Consider the following 19,308-nt stretch of genomic DNA (forward strand, 5'->3'; position numbering starts at 1 on the left):
CTCACTGAAAGCCCAGATGATGGTTAGCATTGTTTAGCAGTAAATTCTTTTTATTTAAGGTATGTACATTGCTTTTTTAGACATAATGCTATTGCACACTTAATAGACTACAGTGTAGTATAAACCTAACTTTTATATGCACTGGGAAACCAAAAAATTCGTTTGACCAACTCTATTTCTAAATTCCCTGTATTGCAGGGGTCTGGAACCGAGCTCGCAATGTCTCCGAGGTGCCTGTAATCTCGGTTTTACGAGATCAGTTCCCTTCCCTCTAAGTAGCCGCCTTAGTCCACTTTGCACACAGGACCCCAGAAGGCCCGGTTATGCTTCACGCTTCTCCATCGCGTTTGTGAGAACAGACTCGGGGCCGCCGGGAGCCGCGGGCACAGGTTTCTGCTTCCAGCGCTGACCCCGTGCTACCCGCACGCAAAGCGGGGGGCCGGGAGCCCCGCCTGTAGAAGGCCAAACACTTGAGTTCTGCACAAGTCTAAGTTTTTCCCCCAGAAAGCTTTTCCGTGTAGTGAGCCCTAAAATCTACCTTGCTGTCACTTCCCACTGACCCCACCGTGGTCCCCGGGAGGTGGAGATAACGGAGGTGGGCGGAGATGGCCCAGGTGAGGCCCGCCTGCAGCTCCTCTCCTTGTGGAGCAGACCTGCTGTCCCTCAGTGCTGGGATTCCTCCTCAGCCTTGTCACCCGCTGCCCGTATATCACTGTCCCAGTACCTGGGATCGACCCCGATTCGGGGTATCATCTGATAGTAGACTCGCGTGGTGGGGTCATGTCTGCCCCCTGACCTGGGCGCTGGGAGGCCAGGGCCTCAGTCCAGGAGCCGTCACTGTAACCACTTGTTTCCTGTGGGTCTCAGCCAATCGCAGTTCTCTCCCTGGTCTCCCAGCTCAGATTTGTGTGCCGGCTCTTGGGGTCGGCAGGGGGCTGTCTCTTCAAGTGTGAGATGAATAGTGATTTTGTCATCGAACACGTCCCCTAGCAGCTCACCTGGCTTTTCCTGGCCTCACCTGGACTAACTGTGATTGTTACCCAGGTTTGGGTCCTGTGACTCACTATTGGAGCTGCTTCCTGGGGTCGATTCAGCGTTCCTTTGGTCCCTGACTCACTTACTCACTTGCGGCCCTTTCTGAGCGCTGTGTGTCAGGTTCTGAATTGGTCAGGACACGGGGACAATAAGGCGTGTCCCCACCCTGTGCCAGCTTCCGTGTCACGTGATGCGGTGGTCTGGGGGTGCCACACCGGGCTGATGGGGCGTCTGGCACCAGGAGCTCAGACGGCTGCTCACGTTCCCCCGCCCCACCCCCTGTGCCCTGGGCTCAGAGCCCATCCTGGCTAGCACACGCTTTGGATCCTGCAGTATATTTCGTAGCAGTGAAGTCCCTCGTGGAACCTCTACCCGCATTTTAAAAATTTTTTTTATTTTTTATTTTTTATTTTTGGCTGCGTTGGGTCTTGGTTGCGGTGTGTGGGCTTCTCATTGCGTTGGCTTCTCTTGTTGCGGAGCACGGGCTCTAGGCACGCGGGCCTCAGTAGTTGTGGCTCGCGGGCTCAGTAGTTGTGGCGCACGGGCTCAGTTGCTCTGCGGCATGTGGGATCTTCCTGGACCGGCGATCGAACCCGGGTCCTCTGCGTTGCCAGGTGGATTCTTAACCACTGCGCCACCAGGGAAGTCCCTGCATTTTGGATAAATGGGGCAAAACGCTGGTTGAAGGAGCTGATTATTATTTGTTCCATTTAGTCTTCCATTCTTAGCTTCTGCTTTTCAGGACCTACAAATAAGGGATTAATTGTAGGTACTTTCTGTGTTCTAAATATTAATCCCAATATAAATTCTTTCTTTCCGACCTCCAAGCCACCCCTCCCCGATGACACCGTCAGGTGACTTGGGAGCTCTGGGTCCGGGACCCCCACCCTGCACACACGGATGTCGCTGCCACCACCACTTCTCAGCAGGACCTTGAGCTCCATTCTCCACTGTCCTGTCTTAGTCTCAGTACCGTGGGATCTGGGTCGAGAGGCGGCGTGGCCTCTGGTGGCCTGTGGTCAGGGGCTGGTCCCCACCTCTGCCCGAGGGTGTGAGCCACGGACACGTGCCTCTCTGTGCCTCTACTTCCTGCTTTGTAAAACAGAGACAATCAGGGCCCCTCCCCGTCTGAGGCTGCTGTCCAGGGAGGGCCAGCACTCATTCATTCGTTCATTCATTCATTTGTTCTTACACTGAGTATGTGCTAAGAGCCTACCATGGGGCCGGCCCCGGGGGGCATCAGTGAACAAGGACAGTGTCCTTCCAGCCCGAGGGGCTCTGAGCCACGCGCTGGAGCGTTGCCGGTGCCTGGACCTCCGTAAACGCCTGCTGTTTTTCGTCTAGTTCTCTGCTCCCACCACCATCCTGCGCCAGACTCCAGTGTTGCCTTTCTTTGTTTTTCTCTCAAAAAAAACCTCTGGCTATCTCTGTCTCGTCTGTTCCCAGAAGGACCCTGACGTGGCTGAGTTCGCTGGTGTCTCCATCGAAAAACAGGACAGCCGCACGTAATACACTTTCTGTCATAAATTTCTAACATCCTCTGGTTAAAATGCCCGCAAACCCCCCTCCCCTGTGACACACGCATACAGTTTCTACCAGAATCCCCTCTGTCTCGTCATCCTTCTTGCATTCAACTGTTTCAAGACTCTGGATCGGCCTTTTCTTAATGTAATAAATTATCGTCTTTGCAGCTGTGTTTCATGGCAAATGCAGCCGACCCCAGACACTGAATGAGCTTTGTTGGTCACTTACCGCACTGGGAGTAAGTCTACGGGAAACAGCTTCTGAATTCAAGCCTCCAGCTCACGCCCGAGTCCTTTCGAGAGTGGGACCACTTGTCCAGCTGCTCTAACGACGTGAATTTTATGAGGCAGGTCAGCCTAGGAGCACTCAGTCTGTGCTCTCTCACTCCCTCTAGGAAACAAACACACACGCACGTGCACACACACGCAGGCAAACACGCACACTGACCCACGGCCTCATCCGCAGGCGGTGGGTGTCGCCCTTGCCCAACGTGTTTCCTGGTGTTCTGAGACATTTCCCTTGTCTTTCTTTTTCTGTTGATATTTATCCTCTAGACCACAGCTCTCTACCCAAAGCCCCAAATTAAATCAGGGTGGAGTTCAGCGACGTCCACTAGCCCCTGAGTCTCTGAGCTGTAGCTGCTGGGCTCCTCCTGTTTGCTCCTCAAAGTCACCTGCGTGTCACCGCTGCCACCGCTTCTAATTTGCAGATGCAGCACCCAAAGCTCGGAGGATGATCTGCCCGCTCAGGGTCCCCAGCCAGGCGGGGGCAGGGGGCACTCAGGCCCAGGCCGTCCCAGCTCTGAACCACCATGTGGGAGGGACAGTGCCCTCCCCCGCCAGGTGACCTGTATGCTGGCCTGTGTTTTCACCTCCTTGGAGCCCCGGGCCAGTGAGGGACTTGGCTGCTAAGCCGGCACTTGCCCCGCCTTCATCAAGGCCCCTCCCTCACTGTGGGTAGAAAGGCCAGGAAGGACTCGTGCTGGGCTTAGGCATGGCTTCCCGGGTCCATTTCCAATATGACTTAAAATAACCCACCAGAGAGGCTCCTCGCAAAGCCAGTTGTTACCCCTTGTCTCAGACCTTGAGCGCCGAGCTGCTTGAAGCCCAGGGCCTCCCTGCCCTGCCAGCCGCCCAGGGTTAAAACCTGGCACCGGTGGTTCTGTTTTCTGCCGAAGAGCCTTTCCCCAGCCTCTCATTTGCACTCTCTTTAGAATTGGACCTTGTGTGACTTTGAGCCTCCGTTGAGCAGAATGACGCAGTATCTTTGAAAACGCTTTGAGAGTGGCAGGTGCCAGCTAACTCTGCCCCATTGTCTCCATGCTTTATCGTCATCATCAGGATCTTGCATGAGAAAAGTCATGGTAATAGAAGCATAATTTTAAAATCAACAACCCTAATGTTTTTTTTAAAAAACTTTTTTATTATGGACATGCTCAAATATACACAAAAGTAGAGAGAAGAGTATACCAAACCCCCAGGTATGCCCCTCCCAGACAGAGGGCCCCTCCCTGTCTCCCATGTTCCTTGTAAGTAGTGTCTTCTGCTGTAGTATCTGTACGAGGCCTCTGGTCCATTTTAGAAGGGGCTTCTGTCCTGTTTTTAGTTTATTGTATTTTGTTTCCCCTTCACAGTAAAGAGAGTTTTAATTAATCACCAATGTTTAAAAATTGGTAGATTCCTCATAAACTCGTAGGTTCCAGGCTTCTCTTGAAATACCGTTAGTCTGGTCGTGCTGGGCCCTTGTTCCTGGGGGTGAGGGACAGTAGGAGGGGCCGAGCAGCAGCTGTCCTGTAGAAGGGTCCCCGCCAGCTCTCCTCGCTGTCAGCTGTCCGGCGTCACCTGCCTGGCCTGCAGGCACTGAAGTCCACGAGCCCCACCTGAAACATGACTCCCTGGGAGCCAGGGTTTTATGAGCCTGCCTCTCTCTGCATTTTTAGAAATCATTCTGTATCCTTGGGTGGATGTACATAACTGTTTTGTTTTTTGTTTTTGTTTTTTGGCTGTGTTGGGTCTTCGTTGCTGCACGCGGGCTTTCTCTAGTTGTGGCGAGTGGGGGCTACTCTTCGTTGAGGTGCGCGGCCTTCTCATTGCGGTGGCTTTTCTTGTTGCAGAACACGGGCTCTAGGCGCGCGGGCTTCCATAGTTGTGGCTCGCGGGCTCTAGAGCGCAAGCTCAGTAGTTGTGGCGCACGAGCTTAGTTGCTCCGCGGCACGTGGGATCTTCCCGGAACAGGGCTCGAACCTGTGTCCCCTGCATTGGCAGGCGGATTCTTAACCACTGCGTCACCAGGGAAGTCCCCCTAACTTTTAAGTTTTCTGATAGTTATCAGGTAGATCGATATCATTTTGCTCCTTTTATAGGTCAAAAATGGTTGAATATTGGCCATTTCATGTGGTTTGACCTAATAAAAGATATGGTTTAAGGTTTTAAATATGAGATAAGAAGCAGAATATTGTGTTGCCCTTGGTGGGGCAGGAACGGGGGTTGGGGGGTTAGCAGCAGGTATGCCATCCTGATCCCGTCAGTTAAGGGGGCGCGAGCAGAAGAAAACGTCTACAGCCTGAGGTTTTAGACACCTTGGCCCGACAGTGCTCTTTCGGTCAGCCCACTTGTCTAGTTTTGTTTGTTTTCTTATGTAACAGCTTTATTGAGATGTAATTCACATGCCGTACAGCTCACCCATTACAAGTCATTGATTTTTAGTGTATTCAGAGTTACACAACCGTCACCACAATCAATGTTAGAACATTTTCATCACCCCAAAGAGAAGCCGCATAACCACATTAGCAGCCGTTCCCCACTTCTCCCGAATCCCCTATCCTAGGCAGCCATTAATCTACTTTCTCTATCTGTGGATTTGCCTATTCTGGATATTTCATATAAGTGGAATCCTCCAATATGTGGTCTTTTGTGTCTGGCTTCTTTTACTCAGCGTAATGTTGTTAAGGTTCATCCATGTTGTAGCCTGTGTCAGTACTTTGTTTCTTTTTACTGCTAAATAATATTCCATTGTATGGCTATGCCATATTTTCCTTGTGCATTTATGGGTTGGTGCACATTTGGGTTGCTTCCACTCTGGGGCTATTATGAGTAATGCTCTCATGGGATCAAAAACTCGTGTACAAGTCTTTGCGTGAACGCATGTTTTTATTTCTCTCCAGTGCACACCTAGGAGTGGAATTGCTGGGTCACGTAGCAGCTCTGTGTTTAACCTTTCGAGACCCTTCCAACTGTTTCCAAAGCGGCTGCACCATTTCCATCCCCAGCAGCCGTGTAGAGGGTTCCGATTTCTCCACATTCTCACCGGCGCTTGGCGTCTGGCTTTCTGATTGCGGCCATCCTGGTGGAGAGTGTGACGAAGCTTTCCTGGCAGGATAGGATGCCTGTAGAGGTTAGGAGAACGGTCGTGACTTTGTCAGTGGCCTACAACCTCAGCCACAGTCATCTTCCAAAGCTCTCAAGGCAGCCAGGTTTGCGGCCCTGCGGGTGGGAACGGGGGCATTGTTTCCCACAACTTGTTTCCAGGACGGGCAGTAGGCTTCCCTTCCCCATGTCTAACCTGCCGCCTGCCCTTCTCTGCAGGGGTCACCATGAAGCTCATGGACGAGGTGGCCGGGATCGTGGCCGCGCGTCACTGCAAGACCAACATAGTCACGGCTTCCGTGGACGCCATTAACTTTTACGACAAGATCCGAAAAGGTAAGAGAACTCCGCCGACAGAGAGGGGCGCTGCCTCGGCTGTTTGGGTCCCGTGTACAGTTTGCTCTTTCACCCTGCCTGTCCCGGGCCCTGGCCTCTGCCCGTCTGCCAGGACACAGGAGCCAGAGCCTCGAGTCTGCCTTTGGTGATGCATCTGTGAAGTTACGGTTTGCCGGTTTGACTTTTCAGTCTGGTAAATTCTGTAACTCAGATGTGATTGGGGCCTTTATCCTGCTGAAGAGCAGCATAAACTTGTTCTCTTAAACTGCCCCAGGCACGGAGCCCTGCGAAGACCCTACACGCACGGTTGCTGCGACCACTGCCACCAGATCCCATGGCGGCACGTAACCTCTCTGGAGGGGGCACAGGTCACCCGTGCCGTACGCAGTGGCGGGGGCAGAGCAGAGAAGCCTCCGGCCCTCTCCTCGGCCAGCCTGCCTGCACCATCCAGGGCAGCGCTGGTGTTGGTGGTTTTCCCCGACACCGAGGTCCAGTCCCAGCCCCGCCCAGAAACAAGACGGTTCCCATGCTCGTTTCACATTAATGCTCATCTGAAGAGGTACAGGGACTGTCCCCTCCTGGCACGTGGTGATTTCTGTCTGTCGTGTCTTCTGAGATGAGGCCACGCGCCCCCGGAAAGCAGCCCTTCACCGTGGGGTCGGGGGTGTCCAGGCTGCGAGAGCCTCACTGGTTCTGAAGGAGCCTCACCAGGGAGGCAGCCATTGGAAAAGCTGAGTCAGACCCGCCCCCGGGCCATGGGGGGACAGAGGAGAAGGAAGGGAGGCTGACTCCTTGCCCCCGGCCTCGAGGGGCGCCGCTGAGCGGAGCAGTGCTGGGTCCAGACCCACAGAGGCCTCCTCCGGGCTCCGAGGCCCCGGCCTGGTCCCAGCCCGGCCGCGCGCTCTCTCCTGCAGACACGCCTGTCGGTTGAACGCCTGAGCGCTGGGGACAGAGCGTCCTGAGAGCGGAAGGGTGAAGGGGTGCCTCCCCTTCCCGGCCTAACTGAGAGCACGTCAGTCTGACCCACACTGGATTTGGGTGCTTTTAGGGGAAGGGTGGTCTGCAGAACTGCTTTCCTCTGCTTTGCAGAATCTCTTCCCAGCTAGGAGGCGATTGCCTCAGACAGAGAGCACAGTGTCATTTTAGGATTTGCCCAGAACAAGTGGATCTTGTCTGTCTTGGCTGGTCCTCCCCGGGCCTTGGTGCTGTGTGTGGTGGTGGTGGGGGGGACGTTTGGGAAGGGAAGACTCCTGTCGTGCCACGATTCCTGGCCTCTCCTTTTCTGGAACTGCTCCCTGGGTAAATTACTGTGATCACAGCTCCACTGTTAAACGTGACTTCAAAACCCACTGTGCAAAATGCACTTACGTTCCACAGAGCTCGCTTGTTCACTGTCTCCCGGGTGCCCTTTGAGCACCGCCAGCTAAGAAACAAAGTGGGCCTTCCTCGAGAGCCCGCCAGACTCCTCAAGGTCAGCCCTGTTGGCAAAGGTGCTTTGCAGTTGAGGGAAGCTCCCAAAGAATGAAAGTCGACCTTGGTTAGAAAAAAGGAGCTGATGAAAGAGCCCTCACCCCCGACACTTCACCCTCAGTCCCTCGTGTGACCAGAATTACCTTTCAAAGAGGTCAAGGAGGGGCCGCGTTGGTTCATTTTGAGCGGAGACAGTGAACCCCGGCTGGAGGAGAGCGCTTTTTCTAGGGGTACGTTGAGGGTCTGGGGTACGTCAGGGCTACGTGGGTGCAGAGAGGACTTTGTTTCTAAAATGTTACTCGTATTCCAAAGCACAGAAAGGGACCTCCATTTTCACTAGCCGTACTTCCTGGCGGAACATTCCACCGTGGATGGAGTGAGAGTGCGGGGCGGGCTGGGGGCTCACCAGCTACCCTCTGTGGCACTGAGCCCTCCGCAGGCCCCCCCATGCGCCTTGTACCGTCACAGCCTTGGCCGTGGGCCTGTGTGGCCCGGGGCCCTGGAGCTGGGCCTCCTGGCCTGGGGAGCCCCCCAGGGAGCAGAGAGATTGCTTCTGTTTTCTCAGGTCACATCTTGTTTTGTGTATAGAGGAATTTGGGCCAAACTGAAATAACAGTTATGGAGTCCCCTGGGGCCGTTGGACAGTGTCACACCTTATTTGTTGTTTTCCAGGGAGTGTCCCCGCTCCTCCGCTCTCCGCCCTGCGCTGTGGCTCCAGCGAGGAGCCCGGCCGGGCGCTGCCAGGCCAAGGTCGCTGTTTGGCCGCCTCGCACACACTGTCACATGCCGTGTTCGATGCCAAAGGGCAGCGGCCCCTGTTCCCCCGTGCTGTACTCTCCTTTCTGGGGAAGCACAGGGCGAGGCCGGCTGCGCCTGGGGTGGCCCCGTGGGCTCTGGGTTCTTGGCACTGGGCATTGGAAGCGTGTCAGACACCCGGTGAAGGGGTGGGGTTGACATTCCCGGTAGCTCTGCTTTGATTTTCTGATGCCAGTCTGCTGAGATGGCTGTGAGCCCGCGGGGCTCTCCGGGGCGCGGCCTGCGAGCTGGGCCGGTCCCTGGCCTCGTGGTTCTGCTCCAGCGTGAAGGGGCCGAGAGGTGAGGACGCGGGGCAGTGAGAGTGTGTGTGCATGTCCCCGGGCGGCACAGCCGCGACCACAACCTGGGGGCTCGAAGCACAGCAGTGTGTTCCCTCCCGGTTCTGGAGGCCAGGCGTCCGCGCCCTCCAGAGGCTCCGGGGAGGATGCCTCCTGCGTCCCTGGGCTGTGGCCCATCCTCCGTCTCCCTCCCGGGGCTGCATCCCGCCTCTCTTCTCTTCCTCTGTGACTTATGAGGATGCTTACAGAGGATCTAGGGCCCACCTGGGTGATCCAGGAGGCTCTCGTGTCAGGTCCTTAATGACACCTGCAGAGACGCTTATTCCGAATAAGGTCACATTCTCGGGTGCTGAATGGACTGATCTTTTGGGGGCCCACCGTCAACTCACTACAGATGCTTTCATTTCTTACAGTTTAACTCTTGTAGACACAAGCTCACTTTCTCTTCTGCAAAACTGTAGGTGGGTAAAGTCTCTTCTGTGCCCCAAACCACCCTTTCCCTGTCCCGTTGCCCACATGGATGTGGGTCCTGCCCTGGTGAGAGCCAGCGGTCAGGTCAGCGCCAGCCCAGAGAAGGAGCAGCTCTGAGGGGTCCAGAGGGAGGTGCCCCAGTTCTGAGACAGGCAGTTGCACAGCTGGACGGGGGGCAGCCCTGGGACCTGACTCCAGAGAACAGCCCCCGTAGGGCAAAATCGAGAGGCCATGTGCTCCCGGCATGGGGACACTGAAGAGGGACCAGTGGCTTTCCTCCAGGTGGCAGAAGAAGGAGCCGAGAAGCAAATGTTTAGTGATGACAGGAAAGCACAATGGCGTGGACCAAGGGGTCACACTTCTTCTTCTGGAGGTGTAGAATTAACTTGTCCCTAGGTCGAAGGTAAAACTTAGCACAAGGACTATTTTTTAAGTCATGTTATTTTCATGGAAAAGGTGCCAGCAGGTGGTCCTGGGCACACGCAGGTGACTGAGCAGGTGGGCACCCTGGGATGTGGCCATCGTGCAGCAGCTGTCCATGCCAGCGCCTGGCCTCATTGGGCAGTGCCCACCCGTCCTGTTGGGGAAATCCTTGAATGTCACCCTGGTCACATCCCACCTCTCAGACACACACCCGGGGGTCCCCTCCTTTCCTCCCCCCACCACTCATGAGCAGCCTCCTCTTGGTCCTTCCGGGAGGGGTGCCCCCCACCCCCTAAGGCTGCTGTGACACAGTGGGGGAGAGCCCAGAAGTTACTATGCGTTGCCAGCTGCACATGCCATCCTTATGAGTTTCCCATCACTGTTGTTTGAATTTTCACAAACCAGTGATTTAAAAACAAAAAGCATTCTTTTATGGTTCCCAAGGTCAGGTGTCTCAAAGAGGTCCACAGGCTGTGATCCTTCTGGAGGCTCTAGGGGAGGGTCTGTTTCCTTGCTTTTCCAGCTTCTAGCAGCGCCTGCATTCGTTGACTTGGGGCCCCTTCCTCCAGCCTCTGCTTCCGTCACCCCATCTCCTTCCCCTTGCTCTGACCTCCTGCCTCCTTCTTATAAGGACCCTTGAGGTGACAGGGGGCCTGCCCGGATAATCCGGGATCCTCTCCCCATCTCCAGGTCCTTAACTTAATCCCGTCTGCAAAGTCCCTTTTGCCATGTGAAGTAAGGTATTCACAGGTCCCCTGGGTTAGGGCGTGGGCATCTTTGGGGGCCATTATTCTGATGACCATAGGTGGTGTCTTAGCAGATGGGGTATGACTTTATGACTTACCCATTTCAGCATATTTCATTAGAAAAACAGCTGGAATGGAGAGGAAGCCAGGCCCTTGGGTTGACCAGCTTCTTCAGGTCTAAGGCAGGAAGTGCTTTGCTCTATCTCCGTTCAGCCTCTGGTGAAACTCCCCACTCAGAAGGACAGTGCTTTGTATGCTTTCAGCCAAACGCCAGCCTGGCTGTGGCCTCACCTGTCACTCGGGTGGGGTGTCTGTCAGGAAGCCATGCCTGCAGCTTAGCAGCCTGAAAACATAGCCCCAGAAGGTTGGAAGATGACTTTGAATTTCAGCCACGAAGGGTGTGCGCTGAGAGGGGAGCCTACCGCACCTGTACTTAGGACACGGTGGGGGCAGCCCGCAGGGGCGGGGACTGTGCCCTCTCACAGGGTGGCAGGTTTGCTGTTACCACTCAGATTCCTCTAGGACGCCGTCACTGCCGGCCTGGACCATGGCAGGCCCACCTCTCTTACACCCTCGCCCCCCGCCCCCAGACCAGCCCATATCCACGGTCTTTAACGCTGGTGACCTATCCTTCTGATCACGGCCTTGATGGCTGCCCATGACACACCAGGCTCAGCCCAGCCCCTCCGCCGGCACTGGAAGTCCGCCAGGACTCGCCCCCCTTCCCGCCAGGGGCCAGCGGGTTCGGGGACCTCGGCAGTTGTGCACAGAATCAAACTCAAGCCGGGAAGTTGAGGTGAAGGAGGAGCGCTTTGTCCACGAGCCGGGATTGTGTGGGATCCCAGCGTCACAGGCCCTGTGACCCATTAGAAGATGGGAAGCAGTGTGAGGCCGCCTGCCTCACTGGTCCGTGGCCAGCAGTGTTCTGAGCACCCTGTGCTGGCGGGGTGGTGGGAAGAGGGGCCCCCCCAGGCACCCGCCTTATAACGGGGCTGCCAGCATCACTCAGGGCAAGCTGATGAAGCCCAAAGACCTGAACTTACTTCCACTTACTCCATTTCTGAACTGTTTTTTAACTGAGATGCTAAAATGCTAAGAAAAGTTAAAAGGGGAAAATAGTTGCCTTTGAAATAGTGGTTTTGGAGGCCTTGGGTAGGAAAACCTAAAGCTGACCTAGTCCTCTTGTGGAGAACTAATCTCCCCAGACTATCAGGGTAGGAAGGGAGGAATCTCTAGAAGATGCTTTGGGTGTGTCATGTCAGAAATACCGAAGTTAGGTCCCCACGGTGAGCCACAGCCACCCCCCGCCTCTGCAGGAGACCCTCCAACACTAGCAGAAAGATAGACAAGATGAAAAGGCAGAGGGCTATATACCAGATGAAGGAACAAGGTAAAACCCCAGAAAAACAACTAAATGAAGTGGAGATAGGCAACCTTCCAGAAAAAGAATTCAGAATAATGATAGTGGAGATGATCCAGGACCTCAGAAAAGGAATGGAGGCAAAGATCGAGAAGATGCAAGAAATGTTTAACAAACACCTAGAAGAATTAAAGAACAAACAAACAGAGATGAACAATACAATAACTGAATGAAAACTACACTAGAAGGAATCAATAGCAGAATAACTGAGGCAGAAGAACGGATAAGTGACCTGGAAGACAGAATGGTGGAATTCACTGCTGTGGAACAGACTAAAGAAAAAAGAATGAAAAGAAATGAAGACAGCCTAAAAGACCTCTGGGACAACATTAAACGCAACAATATTCGCATTATAGGGGTCCCAGAAGGAGAGGAGATAGAGAAAGGACCCGAGAAAATATTTGAAGAGATTATAGTCGAAAACTTCCCTAACATGGGAAAGGAAATAGCCACCCAAGTCCAGGAAGCGCAGCGAGTCCCATACAGGATAAACCCAAGGAGAAACACGCCGAGACACATAGTAATCAAATTGGCAAAAATTAAAGACAAAGAAAAATTATTGAAAGCAACAAGGGAAAAACGACAAATAATATACAAGGGAACTCCCATAAGGTTAACAGCTGACTTCTCAGCAGAAACTGTACAAGCCAGAAGGGAATGGCATGATATACTTAAAGAGATGAAAGGGAAGAACCTACAACCAAGATTACTCTACCTGGCAAGGATCTCATTCAGATTCGACAGAGCAATCAAAAGCTTCACAGACAAGCAAAAGCTAAGAGAATTCAGCACCACCAAACCAGCTCTACAACAAATGCTAAAGGAACTTCTCTAAGTGGGAAACACAAGAGAAGAAAAGGACCTACAAAAACAAACCTAAAACAATTAAGAAAATGGTCATAGGAACATACATATCGATAATTACCTTAAACGTGAATGGATTAAATGCTCCAACCAAAAGACACAGGCTTGCTGAATGGATACAAAAACAAGACCCATGTATATGCTGTCTACAAGAGACCCACTTCAGACCTAGGGACACATACAGACTGAAAGTGAGGGGATGGAAAAAGATATTCCATGCAAATGGAAATCAAGAGAAAGCTGGAGTAGCTATACTCATATCAGATAAAATAGACTTTAAAATAAAGAATGTTACAAGAGACAAGGAAGGACACTACATAATGATCAAGGGATCAATCCAAGAAGAAGATATAACAATTATAAATATATATGTACCCAACACAGGAGCACCTCAATACATAAGGCAACTGCTAACAGCTATAAAAGAGAAAATCAACAGTAACAAAATAATAGTGGGGGGCTTTAACACCTCACTTACACCAATGGACAGATCATCCAAAATGAAAATAAATAAGGAAACACAAGCTTTAAATGACACAATAGACCAGATAGATTTAATTGATATTTATAGGACATTCCATCCAGAAACAGCAGATTACACTTTCTTCTCAAGTGCTCACGGAACATTCTCCAGGATAGATCATATCTTGGGTCACAAATCAAGCCTCAGTAAATTTAAGAAAATTGAAATCGTATCAAGCATCTTTTCTGACCACAATGCTATGAGATTAGAAATGAATTTCAGGGAAAAAAACGTAAAAAACACAAACACATGGAGGCTAAACAATACGTTACTAAATAACCAAGAGATCACTGAAGAAATCAAAGAGGAAATCAAAAAATACCTAGGGACAAATGACAATGAAAACACGGTGATCCAAAACCTATGGGATGCAGAAAAAGCAGTTCTAAGAGGGAAGTTTATAGCTATACAAGCCTACCTCAAGAAACAAGAAAAATCTCAAGTAAACAATCTAACCTTACACCTAAAGGAACTAGAGAAAGAAGAACAAAGAAAACCCAAAGTTAGCAGAAGGAAAGAAATCATAAAGATCAGAGCAGAAATAAATGAAATAGAAACAAAGAAAACAATAGCAAAGATCAAAAAAACTAACAGCTGGTTCTTTGAGAAGATAAAATTGATAAACCATTAGCCAGACTTATCAAGAAAAAGAGGGAGAGGACTCAAATCAATAAAATTAGAAATGAAAAAGGAGAAGTTACAACAGACACCGCAGAAATACAAAGCATCCTAAGAGACTACTACAAGCAACTCTATGCCAATAAAATGGACAACCTGGAAGAAATGGACAAATTCTTAGAAAGGTATAACCTTCCAAGACTGAACCAGGAAGAAACAGAAAATATGAACAGACCAATCACAAGTAATGAAATTGAAACTGTGATTAAAATCTTCCAACAAACAAAAGTCCAGGACCAGATGGCTTCACAGGTGAATTCTATCAAACATTTAGAGAAGAGCTAACACCCATCCTTCTCAAACTCTTCCCAAAAATTGCAGAAGAAGGAACACTCCCAAACTCATTCTATGAGGCCACCATCACCCTGATACCAAAACCAGACAAAGATACTACAAAAAAAAAAAGAAAATTACAGACCAATATCACTGATGAATATAGATGCAAAAATCCTCAACAAAATACTAGCAAACAGAATCCAACAACACATTAAAAGGACCATACACCACGATCAAGTGGGATTTATCCCAGGGATGCAAGGATTCTTCAATATATGCAAATCAATCAATGTGATACACCATATTAACAAATTGAAGAATAAAAACCATATGATTATCTCAATAGATGCAGAAAAAGCTTTTGACAAAAATCAACACCCATTTATGATAAAAACTCTCCAGAAAGTGGGCATAGAGGGAACCTACCTCAACATAATAAAGGCCATATATGACAAACCCAGAGCAAATATCATTCTCAATGGTGAAAAACTGAAAGCATTTCCTCTAAGATCAGGAACGAGACAAGGATGTCCACTCTCACCACTGTTATCCAACATAGTTTTGGAAGTCCTAGCCATGGCAGTCAGAGAAGAAAAAGAAATAAAAGGAATACCAATTGGAAAAGAAGAAGTAAAACTGTCACTGTTTGCAGATGACATGATACTATACATAGAGAATCCTAAAAATGCCACCAGAAAACTACTAGAGCTAATCAATGAATTTGGTAAAGTTGCAGGATACAAAATTAATGCACAGAAATCTCTTGCATTCCTATACACTAATGATGAAAAATCTGAAAGAGAAATTATGGAAACACTCCCATTTACCATTGCAACAAAAAGAATAAAATACCTAGGAATAAACCTACCTAGGGAGACAAAAGACCTGTATGCAGAAAACTATAAGACACTGATGAAAGAAATTAAAGATGATACCAACAGATGGAGAGATATACCATGTTCTTGGATTGGAAGAATCAATATTGTGAAAATGACTATACTACCCAAAGCAGTCTACAGGTTCAATGCAATCCCTATCAAATTACCAATGGCATTTTTTACAGAACTAGAACAAATCATCTTAAAATTTGTATGGAGACACAAAAGACCCCGAATAGCCAAAGCAGTCTTGAGGGAAAAAAACGGAGCTGGAGGAATCAGACTCCCTGACTTCAGACTATACTACAGAGCTACAGTAATCAAGACAATATGGTACTGGCACAAAAACAGAAACATAGATCAATGGAACAAGATAGAAAGCCCAGAGATAAACCCACACACCTATGGTCAACTAATCTATGACAAAGGAGGCAAAGATATACAATGGAGAAAAGACGGTCTCTTCAGTAAGTAGTGCTGGGAAAACTGGACAGCTACATGTAAAAGAATGAAATTAGAACACTCCCTAACACCATACACAAAAATAAACTCAAAATGGATTAGAGACCTAAATGTAAGACCGGACACTATAAAACTCTTAGAGGAAAACATAGGAAGAACACTCTTTGACATAAATCACAGCAAGATCTTTTCTGATCCACCTCCTAGAGTAATGGAAATAAAAACAAAAATAAACAAATGGGATCTAATGAAACTTCAAAGCTTTTGCACAGCAAAGGAAACCATAAACAAGACGGAAAGACCACCCTCAGAATGGGAGAAAATATTTGCAAACGAATCAACAGACAAAGGATTAATCTCCAAAATATATAAACAGCTCATGCAGCTCAATATTAAAGAAACAAACAACCCAATCCAAAAATGGGCAGAAGACCTAAATAGACATTTCTCCAAAGAAGACATACAGATGGCCAAGAAGCACATGAAAAGCTGCTCAACATCACTAATTATTAGAGAAATGCAAATCAAAACTACAATGAGGTATCACCTCACACCAGTCAGAATGGCCATCATCAAAAAATCTACAAACAATAAATGCTGGAGAGGGTGTGGAGAAAAGGGAACCCTCTTGCACTGTTGGTGGGAATGTAAATTGATACAGCCACTATGGAGAACAGTGTGGAGGTTCCTTAAAAAACTAAAAATAGAATTACCATATGATCCAGCAATCCCACTACTGGGCATATACCCAGAGAAAACCATAATTCAAAAAGACACATGCACCCCAATGTTCATTGCAGCACTGTTTACGATAGCCAGGTCATGGAGGCAACCTAAATGCCCATCGACAGACAAATGGATAAAGAAGATGTGGTACATATATACAATGGAATATTACTCAGCGATAAAAAGGAACAAAATTGAGTCATTTGTTGAGACGTGGATGGATCTAGAGACTGTCATACAGAGTGAAGTAAGTCAGAAAGAGAAAAACAAATATCGTATATTAACGCATGTATGTGGAACCTAGAAAAATGGTACAGATGAACCGGTTTGCAGGGCAGAAGTTGAGACACAGATGTAGAGAACAAATGTATGGACACCAAGGGGGGAAAACCACGGTGGGGTGGGGATGGTGGTGTGCTGAATTGGGCAATTGGAATTGACATGTATACACTGATATGTATAAAGTTGATGACTAATAAGAACCTGCAGGGGCTTCCCTGGTGGCGCAGTTGTTAAGAATCCTCCTGCCAATGCAGGGGACAAGGGTTCAAGCCCTGGTCTGGGAAATTCCCACACGCCGCAGAGCAACGAAGCCCATGCGCCACAACTACGGATGCCTACGTGCCTAGAGCCCATGCTCTGCAACAAGAGAAGCCACTGCAATGAGAAGCCCACGCACTACAACGAAGAGTACCCCCCGCTCGCCACAACTAGAGAAAGCACGCACGCAGCAAGGAAGACCCAACGCAGCCAAAAATAAATAAATAAAATAAATAAATAAAATAAATAAATTTTTTTAAAAATTAAAAAAAAAAAGAACCTGCAGTATAAAAAAACAAACATACAAAAAAAACAGCTGGGCTTCCCTCGTGGCGCAGTGGTTGAGAATCTGCCTGCCAATGCAGGGGACACGGGTTCGAGCCCTGGTCTGTGAAGATCCCACAGGCCGCGGAGCAACTGGGCCCGTGAGCCACAACTACTGAGCCTGCGCGTCTGGAGCCTGTGCTCCGCAACAGGAGAGGCCGCGATAGTGAGAGGCCCGCGCACTGCGATGAAGAGTGGCCCCCGCTTGCCGCAACTAGAGAAAGCCCTTGCCCAGAAACGAAGACCCAACACAGCCAAAAATAAATAAATAATTTTAAAATAAAAACAACTAATACTAAACTTTCTTTGGGTTATTTGTATGGAAATATGTTAATATAAATGTTTCAGACATGACATGAAATTTCTAAAAATCTTATATGTTCTGATATAATGTTATAAGTCATAATTCTAGTTATTACTTTAAAATGTATATCTCAGAAATAACTAAAAGAAAATTTATAAACAAATAAATAAATAAATAAAAATTTAAAAAGCAATACCGAAGTTGCTTCGCTGATTCCACGCTTTCCTTAAGGACAGTCACTGCCCCGGCTCGCTGGAGCTTAAACGCTGAGCTGTCCTTAAAGTTTGCAACACTTGACAACGTGGCCTTGGGAAGAACAGTGTTTTATCATTCTGTTTTCTTTTCCAAATCCCTGTCCTCTTGCTGAAATCTGCCCTGGAAGAGGCCCCAGGTGCTGGGGGAGTCGGTGGGGCACCTGCCAGCCCTCCTGGGTTGTGCCACTCCAGGCAGCTCGACCGGGATTTAGAAACCGAGATGAGCTCACAGCTCTGCTCACTGCAGGCGCTCCGTCTATTTAAATATAACTCTGGCAAACGTTGCTCACTTTCGAGTGCCAGACTTTGTGCTAATAAAGTGCTTTTTACGATTACCCCTCACTTGGGGGTGTGAGACAAGAGCTCTTGTTATCCCCGTTTTTCCGATCTGGAAACTGCCGATGGAGGGGTTAAGGAAACTGCCCACGGCCGCAGGGCTGGTCCATGGTGGAGCCTGGCCGGGAAGCCGGACAGTCGGCTCCAGGGCCAGAGCTCTCATCCCCAAGCCCTGGTGCCTTCCCACCACCGACTGGGCTTGAACCACATGGCGTCCGCTGCGCGGGCCCGGGGGCGTCCGCCTCGGTGGGTGACGCCGATCAGTGCAGTGCCATCCATCTTAGACGCCCGCACTGGACCGCCAGAGCCGCCGCCGTTCCCCACCCCCCCCACCCCCCCGCAGCTGTGTGTGAAACTCCTGCCTTCGTCAAGCAGCTTGAAACAGGGCTGAGGGTTCTCGCAGTCAGGGGCGTCCAGTCCAAGGAAGGCCCGGCTCTGCTCGCGTCCCCCTCATCGGTCTCAGCCCAGGGGCCCCCTTTCCTGCTGAATTCGGACAGCCAGAGGCAGACAGTTCAGTCTCTGCTCCCAGCAGCTCTGTCCTCTGGTTACGTCAGATTTGCCTGCAAGAGCCCATCAATGCCAGTGCCGCCTCCCACAGCGGTCAGTAGCCACACGTGGCTGTTCCCATTAAAATTAAAAGTAAGTAAAATGAAAAGTGCTGTTCCTTGGTCAGCAGGGCTGCGTTCCTTCTGGAGGCTCTAGGAGAGAACCGTTTTTTGCTTTTTCCAGCTTCTAGAGGCAACGTGCATTCGCTGGCTTGTGGCCCGTCCTCCATCCTCAAAGCCGGCAGCCTCTCTCTGACCCTGCGTCTGTTGCCATGGCTCCTCGCTCTCCCGTCCTCTTGTGAGGACCACTGTGATGACCTGGGGCCCACCTGGTGATCCAGGCTGAGCTCCCACCTCAAAATCCCTAACCTCGTCACACCTGTGAGGTCCCTCTGCGTGCGAGGTAACATTTTCACAGGTTCTGGGATTAGGATACGGACGTCTTTGGGGGCCCTCGTTCCACCTGCCACGGTAGTTAAATTCCAGCTGACACAGAGAGGCAGGTAGGGCTCCAGCCCACTTCTGAGCTCTGCCTTTTCCCTGCACTGTGTCTTACCCTGTGAGCCCTGTGGACAGGACGCTGGCAGAAAACTCGGAAGAGCAAGGGGCTCCCCAGCTCTTGGGGTTTCAAGGCAGCATGAAAAGAAGTGCCCCTCCCTCTGTCCCAAGCCTCCCAGCCGAGGACATGGCACCTCTGAGGTTCGGGGATTAGGG

The 19,308-nt window shown here is 50.1% G+C and overlaps 1 protein-coding gene across 1 annotated transcript in view; it reads left to right on the forward strand.

Moving 5' to 3' along the window:
- Positions 1 to 19,308, forward strand: part of ACOT7 (acyl-CoA thioesterase 7) — a 90,625-nt gene that overhangs the window by 51,089 nt on the left and 20,228 nt on the right. Inside the window, exon 7 of the mRNA XM_082342733.1 lies at positions 6,144 to 6,260. Within this exon, the coding sequence (XP_082198859.1) occupies positions 6,144 to 6,260 (117 nt within the window). The remainder of the gene's footprint in view (positions 1 to 6,143; positions 6,261 to 19,308) is intronic.

Source organism: Balaenoptera borealis, assembly GCF_965194805.1.
Source record: "Balaenoptera borealis genome assembly, chromosome: 1".
In the NCBI taxonomy this organism is placed as follows: domain Eukaryota; kingdom Metazoa; phylum Chordata; class Mammalia; order Artiodactyla; family Balaenopteridae; genus Balaenoptera; species Balaenoptera borealis.